Source organism: Hyaloscypha bicolor (genome assembly GCF_002865645.1).
Source record: "Hyaloscypha bicolor E unplaced genomic scaffold K444scaffold_142, whole genome shotgun sequence".
NCBI lineage: Eukaryota > Fungi > Ascomycota > Leotiomycetes > Helotiales > Hyaloscyphaceae > Hyaloscypha > Hyaloscypha bicolor.
This window is the reverse complement of record NW_020194644.1, coordinates 998,760-1,009,192: the sequence shown is the minus strand read 5'-3', so window position 1 is coordinate 1,009,192 and position 10,433 is coordinate 998,760. Positions and strand designations below refer to the sequence as shown.

General features: G+C 45.7%; 4 protein-coding genes across 4 annotated transcripts; 2 read left to right on the top strand and 2 right to left on the bottom strand.

The window, feature by feature from the left end:
* Positions 1 to 1,087: 1,087 nt before the first annotated feature.
* On the bottom strand, positions 1,088 to 2,033 carry K444DRAFT_668157 (TauD-domain-containing protein). Its single transcript, XM_024887376.1, has 3 exons — positions 1,807 to 2,033; positions 1,422 to 1,760; positions 1,088 to 1,344 (listed from the first exon to the last, which is right to left on the bottom strand). Exons 1-3 carry the CDS (start codon positions 1,906 to 1,908, stop codon positions 1,171 to 1,173), a joined length of 615 nt encoding a protein of 204 aa, XP_024730504.1. The 5' UTR covers positions 1,909 to 2,033; the 3' UTR covers positions 1,088 to 1,170.
* Positions 2,034 to 2,718: 685 nt separating this feature from the next.
* On the bottom strand, positions 2,719 to 3,399 carry K444DRAFT_541367 (uncharacterized protein; the record flags this gene model as incomplete). The annotated part of the gene is made up of 1 exon (XM_024875793.1): positions 2,719 to 3,399. The coding sequence occupies one exon, from the start codon at positions 3,397 to 3,399 to the stop codon at positions 2,719 to 2,721; it is 681 nt and encodes a 226-aa protein (XP_024730503.1).
* Positions 3,400 to 3,751: 352 nt separating this feature from the next.
* K444DRAFT_541337 (putative glutamate-1-semialdehyde 2,1-aminomutase) lies at positions 3,752 to 5,436 on the top strand (the record flags this gene model as incomplete). Its single annotated transcript, XM_024875788.1, has 3 exons — positions 3,752 to 4,001; positions 4,065 to 4,249; positions 4,321 to 5,436. 3 exons carry the CDS (start codon positions 3,752 to 3,754, stop codon positions 5,434 to 5,436), a joined length of 1,551 nt encoding a protein of 516 aa, XP_024730502.1.
* A 1,772-nt stretch (positions 5,437 to 7,208) lies between these two features.
* K444DRAFT_541375 (uncharacterized protein) lies at positions 7,209 to 10,405 on the top strand (the record flags this gene model as incomplete). Its single annotated transcript, XM_024875794.1, has 4 exons — positions 7,209 to 7,467; positions 7,546 to 9,296; positions 9,361 to 9,587; positions 9,637 to 10,405. 4 exons carry the CDS (start codon positions 7,209 to 7,211, stop codon positions 10,403 to 10,405), a joined length of 3,006 nt encoding a protein of 1,001 aa, XP_024730501.1.
* Between the last annotated feature and the right edge of the window lie 28 nt (positions 10,406 to 10,433).

Here is a 10,433-nt window from a genome sequence, read left to right as displayed (position 1 = left end):
TCTAGAAGTCCCAGTAACGAGTAGATAAGGATCTTATTCCGAAGCACCCTCGAATCCCATAATACCCTGATTCTTACTATGTGGAATTTGCTTTCCCCTTCCATAAATAATATTCTTATAAAACCATAGCTAAGAATTAAGGTTTCAAGAGCGAATTTTTATTCTTTATTATAAGTATAAATATAATTATATCTAATAGGACTAATAATAATAAGTTTACTAGTCAGGAATATTATCCTAGTAGGAGAACTCGCTAAATATCTTTATTAAATAGGTATTTAGGGATTTGCTTAAATATAAACTCAGGTTTACTTCTTAATAATTAAAGCCCTTAATATCTTCCCTATTTATCTAATTTTACTAAATTATTTATATAAGGTTTAATATTTTTCAAAAATCTCTATAAAGAACCTCGATATTCGAGACTCGAACTAAAGTAGATATAGCTTATAAATAAATAAAAGCCCCTCCCAAAATCTAGTAAAGCTATTTAGTATATTTCTCAAAACTCCGGGAAATAAGTTTATAATTAAGGATAATTTATTTTTATTTAGCTATATTCTTTACTAATACCTAAAGTAGTTTTTTGAGTCTAAATTTTGTCCTATCCTATAGAAATACCTTTTTATTTTCTTATTTTACTTTTAAAATAATAAAAAACACTATAAGACTATAGTATCTAAATTTGTCCTTATTATCTAGAACTTCTCCCGTTAGCTATCCTTAGATTAAACCCGCTAGGAGATTCCCCTTCTCTATAGCTATAATTAGCCTTATAATTTATATTAATTACCTATAGAGATCTATTCTAATATTAAGAATATCTCTATTTTATAATATAATAATAAACCATTAACCTTCCTCTAATAATAAGTACTTGCTAAAGTAGCAAAACCATCTATCTAACCCTACTATAATTATCCGGGAGACTTATCTAGAGAACAGGTTTCGGCAAAACGGGCCGCTAATCCACAAGACGACTTTTAGCCGACTCTTCTTTCGGAAGGCAAATATATTACAAGTAGTTCTAATTCCTTTTCCTAGTAATATGCTTTACTTTATTCTCTTTTACTTTAAGAGATAAGATCGGATACTAAATATATCTCTATCTAGTAGTATGTAGCCTCGGTAACGCACACACCTTCGCTCACTGCAGTCACTGCAACTTGCTTATAAATCATGACGTTTGGGGTTGTGGTTGTAGTGGACCAAAACGTGGTGCATTTGGTCTTGGAGGTGGAGCGCATATTCTTGAGAGGATTCTGTGTACACCAAGTAGTTGCAACCAGGACCGAGGTAGATATTGTGAAACTCGATTGCACCTTCGACATGAGCTCCGACGGGCTAAGAGATTCATCAGCCATTTATCCTGCTTGGATTTGAGGAGAAAAAAAGACAGGTGCGGAAGAAGGATCGCCTACGTGGACGTGGAGTCTGCCAAAGTACGAGCCGAACTCTTTCTGCTTCTCAACGCCAATGTCCTTGAAATCCTGGCCTCGAAAGACGACGACGCCTCGCTCGGCGATCAGAAGCGCAAGTTCGTCTTTCTGGATATCAGTCAACTCGGAGAGCTGAACGCCTTTGATCTCTGTCCCGATGCGAGGAGTCAATTTCGTGACCTCGAGCCCGGTGTTTTGAGGATCGAGAAGGTGCGTTTTGGATTGATCGGCTTTGACTCCGCGGTCGACGAATTCAAAGGGCTCGGTAGGTGGGAATTTGGTAGTTTCATCGTAGACGGGAAGGTAGTGCTCGTATTTGTACTGTGAAATATTAAGATCGGGTCAATGTTGGGAAGTGCGGATTTACAGAGGTGTGTTGAGAGGGGTCGAAGGCACGATTGAGCTTTAGCTCGGCAATTTCTTGCAATGATTCCTGACTGGGAACTTCTTGAGCAACGGAGGGAGCCATGTTGTTGATTCTGGTAGATATTTGGGAGGGGGTTGCAAATATAATAGAGTTATGGAGTGGATAATAAATATATTTTCGATGTTGTACTTACTAACCCCACTAATTGCTCATTTGGTCGCGAGATGATACCATCCACACGAGCTCATGGGCAGCAGTTCATCATTGGCTGTATGTATCTAACTGTTCGATAACCCCGGGCAACCCCCATTTCAATCCCTGAGATGCCATTGGTAATTCGACGTTTGGACGCCGACTTCGCTCCAAAAAGCTGTCTGTGATCATGCTCTTGTAGGAATTGGCATATGTTCTTGTAAGCACACCATCACATACAGCCAAGATTGGATCTTTGATACTGGGAGATTCCAGTTAGCTTCAGCATCCGCCATAGAATCTCATGTTATTAGCTCCTTGCTTGACGGAGCTGTGCTTTGTTGTTATCCTCGGAGATAATCTTGACGCTCCGACTTCTCCGAACGTTCTATGGTCAGAAAAGTAGGGCACAGAGAGTGGGGAGACGAGAGAAAGGCAATGAATTGTAAATACATATTAGCTAAAAATGAATAATAATACGCAACAACATAAAATGAGAAACCATCACTTGATCAAAGAGTCAGAGAGCAACTTTGCACCAAAGCTTAGCAACGAAGCCTTTAAGTGGTGGAATGGGATGGATAGCAGCGGCTACAGTAACTACAGCCAGAGATCGCAGGTATGCAAGTGGCAGAGAGGCTCAACAAGATATGTTAGGGGTTCATAAACAGCCAAAAGCTCATATATCACTGCGGAGCAAAGCAGCGCCACTCCAAAATCTCAATGCTGGGCCTTTTCCGCCTCTTTCATTTTCCTCCCCACCTCGGCATCAATCCTCTTCCAGCAGCCCCATCCTTCGATGAAGACGCTAGCCATCCACTTCCACCAAAGCGCCGACCCTCTCTCCACACCATATTTTCTGAGCTTCGTCCGATCCAACAAGAATGCTTCTGTAAAATGTATCGCCAACATCGGATAAAAGACTTTGTCTACAGTCCATAGATATGATTCCGGTCCGCCAGGCCACCACGGCAAAACCTTATCGTAGAAGAATGTCCCCGGAACCATCATGTGTTTCGTAGCAAAGTTGACATATGCCATTGCGCAAAGGCCGAAAACGATAATGTGGGCGGGTTTTCGTGGAGGAAGGTAGGAGGTGAGTTTTATGGGGGAGATGTCGAGGGCAGAGCGGGCTTCGCGGTCCATATCCACTGATCGTGTGCGAGCTTCGGCGAAGGAGGCCATGGGAGGCTTCAGTGAAATTATGTGGGTTTTGCCGTCGGTGGTCTCGAAGGTCATGGCGGAGAGAGAGATATCGGTCATGATGGCGCCGCGGGCGGAGCTTGCAGAGAGCTTGCGGTAGTGTCGGAGGTAGAGGGAGATCGAGTCTGCGTGGTCGTTGTTCATGTGTTTGATGATGCGCTCTGCCATGGCGGTGTCCTTGGCTCTTTGGTCCGCCATTGTGATGCGATATTCGAATGGTCGTGGGTCAATTGAGTTCGAGGAGCTGGAGGAGGAAATGTATGCTCTGTTGCAGAGGTCGTGATGCTTCTATACGAGCTATATGGAGTTGTTGTATTGTTGTAATTTGGAGGAATCGAGGTCGGCGAGATGTTCGGGGGATCTGGCTTCGGCTGTGTGAGGATTCTCAATGAAATCTTCCACTACGAAATCCGAAGAACGACAAACATGGCTCCAAACATGTGGTCTTCAGCCCCTCTCTCTCCTTTCACACTTCAGTCAACAGCCAATTCCAGGCACAACGGTCTGAAAAGGGGTTCGCAAAGTGCCGCACATTGTCACAAACAGTATCATGTCATCGTACCCCACTTCTGGGGTCAACGGCACCCACCCACCTGGAGAATCGGGGGACTCCATCACATTGCCAGGAAGAAATCCTGATTCCTCCTTCGACCCGCTATCCGCAGCTTTATCCTCCTCTCAGGTTAGATATACCGTTGCAAACCCAAAGAGCTTGGAGGCACACAATGAAGCGTGCAAGGATTTTCCTGGTGGAAATACGAGGACTGTGCTACACTCCAGCCCGTTTCCAATCACATTTGGTCAGTATTCCACACCAGGTATAATTCAGATCCGAGAGGCAAACAAACACTAACACTCAATAGTGAAAGGCGAGGGCTGCGAGCTGACGAGTCTGGATGGTGAAGTTTACATCGATTTTCTCGGGGAATTCACTGCCGGAATATATGGCCACTCCAACCCCGCGATCGCTGCGGCCGTCTCTGAGGCGATGAAGAACGGTTGGAACTATGGAGGGCCGAATATGTATGAAAGAGCTCTTGCAAAGAAGGTGAACTGCTTGACTTCGTTTTCATGTCACGTGTGGTCTTTGTCTTCCGGCAGGCTGATCCGATTTTCCAGGTCACCAAGCGCTTTTGTCCTTCCGGCATCGAGCTCGTCCGCTTCACCAACTCCGGCACTGAAGCCAACACAATGGCCCTTGCCGCAGCAGTCGCTTATACCGGACGAACGAAGGTTCTAGCATTCAAGAACGGATATCACGGCGGCACACTTTCGTTCCCGCTCACCACCAACAAAATCAACGCCAATCTTCCGCATGACTTCATTCTCGCACCGTATAACAACATTTCCGGCACTCAAACTATTCTGGACAGCCTACCAAAGGACTCCCTCGCCGCCATAATTGTGGAATGCATTCAAGGAAGCGGCGGCGCTATTCCTGGCAACGAAAACTTCCTCCACTTCCTCAATACCAGAGCCAATAAGTTGGGTGCACTCTTTATCGTCGACGAAGTAATGACCTCTAGGCTCTCCTACCATGGCCTCTCCTCCGAACTTGGCCTGACACCCGACCTCGTTACACTGGGGAAATGGGTCGGCGGAGGCATGACGTTCGGCGCATTCGGTGGCCGAAAGAGAGTGATGAGCATGTTTGACCCTCGAGACGGTGTACTGGCACATTCGGGGACATTCAATAACAATGTTGTCACTATGGCTGCTGGATGTACGGGCATCAATCTGTACAACGAAGCCGAAGTCAAACGCCTCAACGCACTCGGCGATTCTCTCCGGACTGGCCTCCAAGCAATTCTGTTAAGGTCTTGCCAAATTGACCAAGAACAGCCAGCAGTCTTCAAACCCTGTCCGCAAAAAAACGAACTCGAATCTCCCTTTACTGGCACCCAATGTTATACTTCCACTCCAGACACTGCCCTTTCCGTCGAATCCCTCTCGCTCTCCGAGCCTCGCAATACGAAGTCGAAGATTGCGCACCATTCGAGAAAAGGAGGAATGTGGGTCTCTGGTCGCGGAAGTATAATGAATGTACATTTTTCTGGCGAGAGTGAGAAAAGTCTGCAATCAATTTTTTGGCATTATATGCTTGAACAGGGTATTTACCTCGCTCAGAGAGGTTTCGTGGCTTTGAATATTGAGATAAATGAGAGTCATGTGGAGAAGTTCTTGAAAGCGGCAGAGGGATTTGTTGGGATGTACCAGGGTGGCCTGGGACATTGAGCGAAAATCTTCAAATCTGAGGGAAACAATATGATTATACTTGCATACGAGTCGCTTAAAGACTTGCAATATTCGTCTCGAATTCTGTTTCCACTTTAGGTAGAATATTTTAAAGAAGACTAAATGCCCACTTCTGTAACTCAGATGTTTCTATTTACTTCTTTCACGTGGCTACGGGTGGCAGTACTCGAAGCCCTGCGAAATCAATCGGTCGTACTGGCACTCGAAGAAATATATCCTGCCTCAAGAGCGTCCGATATCCTCTCTCGGTGCCGATAATACGAGTAAAGTTTCACCAGTAGCCCACTACCAATTGGCAGTTCGTTGTCAAACTATATTACTGTTAAGCATACGTTCAAAATTTTTCGCAAAGTGTTTCCAATAGATTCTCCTCGGGTCTGGTTTCAAATCCGTCTTTTCAGCAGCGGTGTTAAGCACTCCTAAAGCTTGAGGACTTGCCAGACGCTAAGCACCCCCCGGGCATTGCCACGCGACCTCGATGTTCCAAAGTTGAGAAATAAAGGGGCAGACCCAGGTTAAGGAGAAGTGCGCTGCTTTACTTGAACTTTGTGGCAAAGTAAATGATTATCAAAGGAAGCGAGTGAGCCGAATCCTTGTGCAGAATTTCCAGACGTTCTGACCCATGATAGATTATAATTTCTCATTCGGGAGGGAATAATATCATCGATAGACAGGCAGGTCGAGTTCAGACAAAAAGATTTGCTTTCAGGGACCGCAGCTTAGAAGTGCCCAAACACTTGAATTCCTCTCAAACCCCTTTCCATTTGGCAGCAGCTTTCACTCGACCTTGACGGTCCCATGCACTCACAACCACAAGGCACAGGGTGAACTTCGCCCCAGGCCAGCCCGTTCAGAATAGTTTCTTCCAAGGTGAGGTACTACTTTCATCTTGTCGGTTCGCAATATTCATCACCGTCATCGACTCTCGATATTTCGAGGCGCTTAAGCGAGGCCATCTCAACACAAAAACGAACCTTCTCCCACTGCCTTTCTTTTCTTTCGTCTTACAGCCCCTTCCACCACGTCAAATCCTCCGCCTTTCTTGCTTTATTCTACGCACTTCGCCTTCCATCTGCCTCTTGCAACCCCATCCATCAGCCACAACTTTTCATCCATCAAACAATATCCTTCATGTAGCGCAGCTCCCCAGGTTGCTTGCATCTCGTCTTTCCTCAACGGGGTAGCTTCCCTTGCACCACCCCAATCCTCTATCCCGCGTCTACTCTTCTTCGCATCTCACCTTAATACACAATACGGAAGCGGTTCTGCTGGCCTTGCGGTCTCGGTGCGTCATAGGCTCTATTGCGGAATCTGTCTCACCTCTGCCTCAGTGGCAATCACTACCTTTGATCATCGACTTATCTTAAAACGTCCTCCCTTCAACACAGTCGATCTCCGAACGGGAAAGGTGATTCAGCATTCTAGACATTGCATTGAACATCTCAATCATCGTGGTCCGCTCGCCTTTCACCTCACGTTATACAGCCTCAACTTCAACTTCAAGTTGAGCAGCCGTCTTTTTGGTTTTGCAAAGCCACCATTCTATCGCCTCCCGTTCACATTCACCTCGAGTGGCATTGGCAAGCGTACTTCCCCCCTCATTTCAACGCTATCCTCCGCATCAACAGTCACCTTCCCGCATGACACAAAAGTATCTCCATGCTGAGAAAATGCCGGAACCTCTAGTGAAAGTAGAGGGCGACTTGCCGCCGGTGCAGGTGAGCAATTCCATGGACGCGGACAAACAGATTATGGACGAGCCTGGAGCCGCACAGGAGGCAACAAACATTCCCGCGAACGCGAACCCATCCCCTACGTGTCCAGAAGCGCATACAACCAATAAAATAGAACCTGTATGGAAGCTCTGCGATGACAGGCCTCGAGTCAAGCAAGTCAAAATCAATGAAGAAGCTGCAGAGCACTCACGAAAATACTTCGAAAACTTGGAAACCCTTCTCAAGAAACATTCCAGCGAGGTCGTTTCGTGCAAGACCAGACTCAAGGAAATTGGTAGGTCGTCCGATAAACTCCTTATTCTAAAAGTCCCGTGGTGGCATTTATCTTCTCCGGATGCTAACAAACGGACAGCTGCAATACACAAGCGCAAGAAAAACTGCGAAGTTCGCATCGGCTTTCTCGGAAGCACTGGTACAGGGAAAAGTTCTTTGATCAACGCCCTCCTCCATATGGAAGTTTTGCCGAGAAATGAAGAGGTTGCGAGCACTGCAGTCCCCGTTGAAGTTTCATACAACATTGATAACGAGCCTGAACATCTCTTCAAAGCCGTCATTGAAGGTATCAGCAAGGAAGAATTCACAAAAGAAGTGAAAAATCTCTTTAAGAACAAAGAAATCTACGATAAAGTTCCTGCAGGAGAAGACGATGAGGTTGATATCGAAGCTTATCAACAAATGCTCACCACTATCGAAAAGATTAAGTGGGTATATCCATATTTGCAAACCGTCGATGATATCGACAATACATCAGCGGAGGTTCTTCTCAATGAGCAGCACGTTCAAAAGATGCTGGACTCCAAGGAGGAAGTGCAAGCATCCTCGGAACCATCATTTGCTCGCGGTATCAAAAAATACATCGAGTCGAGCAAGCCCAAGCAGGGAGATAAAGCTGCAATTTCCTTATGGCCACTGGTCAAGGTTGTTAGAGTCTACGTCAAATCTGATATTCTGAGGTGCGGAATCATTCTTGTCGATCTTCCTGGTTCGCACGATACAAGTGTGGCAAGAGTTGCCGTAGCCGACAACTACCGCAAGAATCTCACTGCGTCGGTAGTTTGTGCGCCTGCAGTAAGAGCCGGCAGTGACAGAGTTGCTCAAGAGCTACTCAGTTCAGTTGAGCGGAGGAACATGCAGCTGGATGGTCTATACACGAGCGATTCGTTGTTCTTTGTCATTACCAAGATTGACGATCTGATGGATTACAAAGCATACATCAGAGATCATGAGAACTTGCAGGACTCGAACAAAAATGATATGCAGCGAATTCGAGACAAGACGCAGAGTGTTTCAGAACTGAGATGGGAGGTTGGCAAGAGAGAACCAAAGCTTCGGAAGAATGTGGAAAACCTTGGTAAGATGAATAAAGCACACGAGAAGCTTGCCACTCGGGTTACCAAAATCTTGGAAGACATGGCTCCGGCTGGACACAAGCGAAAGCGCTTGGATGATGTTACAGGTACGGCATATATTACCACTGCAAGCCCCAACATCTGCCCTTACTCATATTTCGCAGCATCCGACGAATCTGATCTCAAGGACACCCAGAAGGATCAGATCCAAAAGTTGCGAGCACTCACAGACAAGCGGTCAGAGCTTACTCCCATCGTTGACAAAGAAGTGGGAGATCTTTACACTCTCAACCAGAAAATTCAGTATCTACAAGAAGAAATCCAACAAGCTAAGAGTAGAGTCACCAAGTCATGCATCCAGAATCGTGCTCAGATTCATGTTGAAGCCGCCAGAAATGAGTATGAGATAGCTAGACGAATGATGGGTCAACAAAATTCTGAGAAGCCTTTGGAAGTCTTTAGCGTCTCTTCAGCCGCTTTCACTCGACATTGTGGGGAGAATGCAGAAGAAGCCATAAGCAAAGGATTCTCAACCAAAGCTGACACGGGAATCCCCGCTCTTAGGGATGCACTGATCGGAATGACATGGGGGATCCGCCAACATAATGCTCGATCATTCAATGAAGATGTTGAGAGCTGCCACAATCGTATGAAATTGTGGTCAGCAGATACTTCTTCCGAATATAAGATGCTAGAGCAAGAGAAAGTAATTGTACAGGATCGAATGGATGCAGAAATCGAGAAGCTGGAGGTAGTATGTTTCTCCTGATGGAAATCTAATCCGTCGCTGAATATTGTTCTAACCTGATATCTCACAGGTATTCTCGGATTTGCATACAACCACTTGCGAGGAAATCAATCAACTTATTGACAACGACATCTACGAAATTCTCGAAGAGTGTGCAGAATATTCTGCGACGGAGGCCATGAGAAAGGTTACACTAGACTGGTGCCTAGTGCCTTGGAACACGCATAAATCGATCAACAGAAACATGGGGGAATGGATAAGCTCTAGGAGAGTTTGTTATGACTGGAACGAAGATTTGTAAGTTTAGTCTTCGATGGTGCTGTGTAAACTTGTTTGACATCCATAGGGCTGGCCTTTTCCTGGACCCACTCATCATGTCTTGGACTAAGACCTTCCATACAAAACGCCCCGAACTACTTAAGAGATATGAGACACAAGTAGATGAGCTTATCGAGGCTTTTACGGAGTCGCTGTTGACTTCTGCTCGCGATTTACACCCAGCAATCGACGAAGCGCTTCAATCTTTAAGGGAAAACATTCTCGGTCTCCGCACTATGCTTAAGGACGAAGCAGCTGCTATCTTTGAAGGGATCAACAAAGCATCGAAGGAAGCTCACCGAACTGTAAAGCCTGCAGTCTTGGCTGCTTGGAGAGATATCTATAATCAGTGCGGATGCGAGTGTGGAAAAGGATTATTTCACCGCAATAAGAGAGCCCACAGAGAACATGTGAAAGGCGATGGAGGGAAGGCTATGTACCAGAGTGCTGGAGAGGAAATTCGCGAGACCCTTGAAGAGCTTCTGGAAAAGCTGCAAGAGAAGTTCGATTCAAGTTACGATGTTGTCGACACTCAACTCAGGGAAGATCTTGTGGTTGTAGTCGAGAGACACAGTATAAAACCAGTACAGACGACCCTTTCTCCAGATGCTTCGCTTGCGAAGAAAAGATTGCAACAATCTCTCCAGCCTCATTTTGAGGAGCTGGAAAAAGCTTGGGGAATTGAGCCTGAGATTGAGAATACCGAAAATGATGCATCCGAACCGAAAGAAACAGCGCCCACTTTGGAGGTTGAAGATGAAGACATATTTGACTTCAATGAGGATGATTGGCTCTGAGTCGAGAGTGTCCTCAACAATCATCGAC

Coding starts and splice junctions, on each gene's coding strand:
- K444DRAFT_668157 (XM_024887376.1), bottom strand. CDS start 1,908: ATGGCTCCCTCCGTTGCTCAAGAAGTTCCCAGTCAGGAATCATTGCAA. Junction 1,761..1,806: donor ACCCCTCTCAACACACCTCT/GTAAATCCGCAC, acceptor AATATTTCACAG/TACAAATACGAGCACTACCT. Junction 1,345..1,421: donor TTGGCAGACTCCACGTCCAC/GTAGGCGATCCT, acceptor TGAATCTCTTAG/CCCGTCGGAGCTCATGTCGA.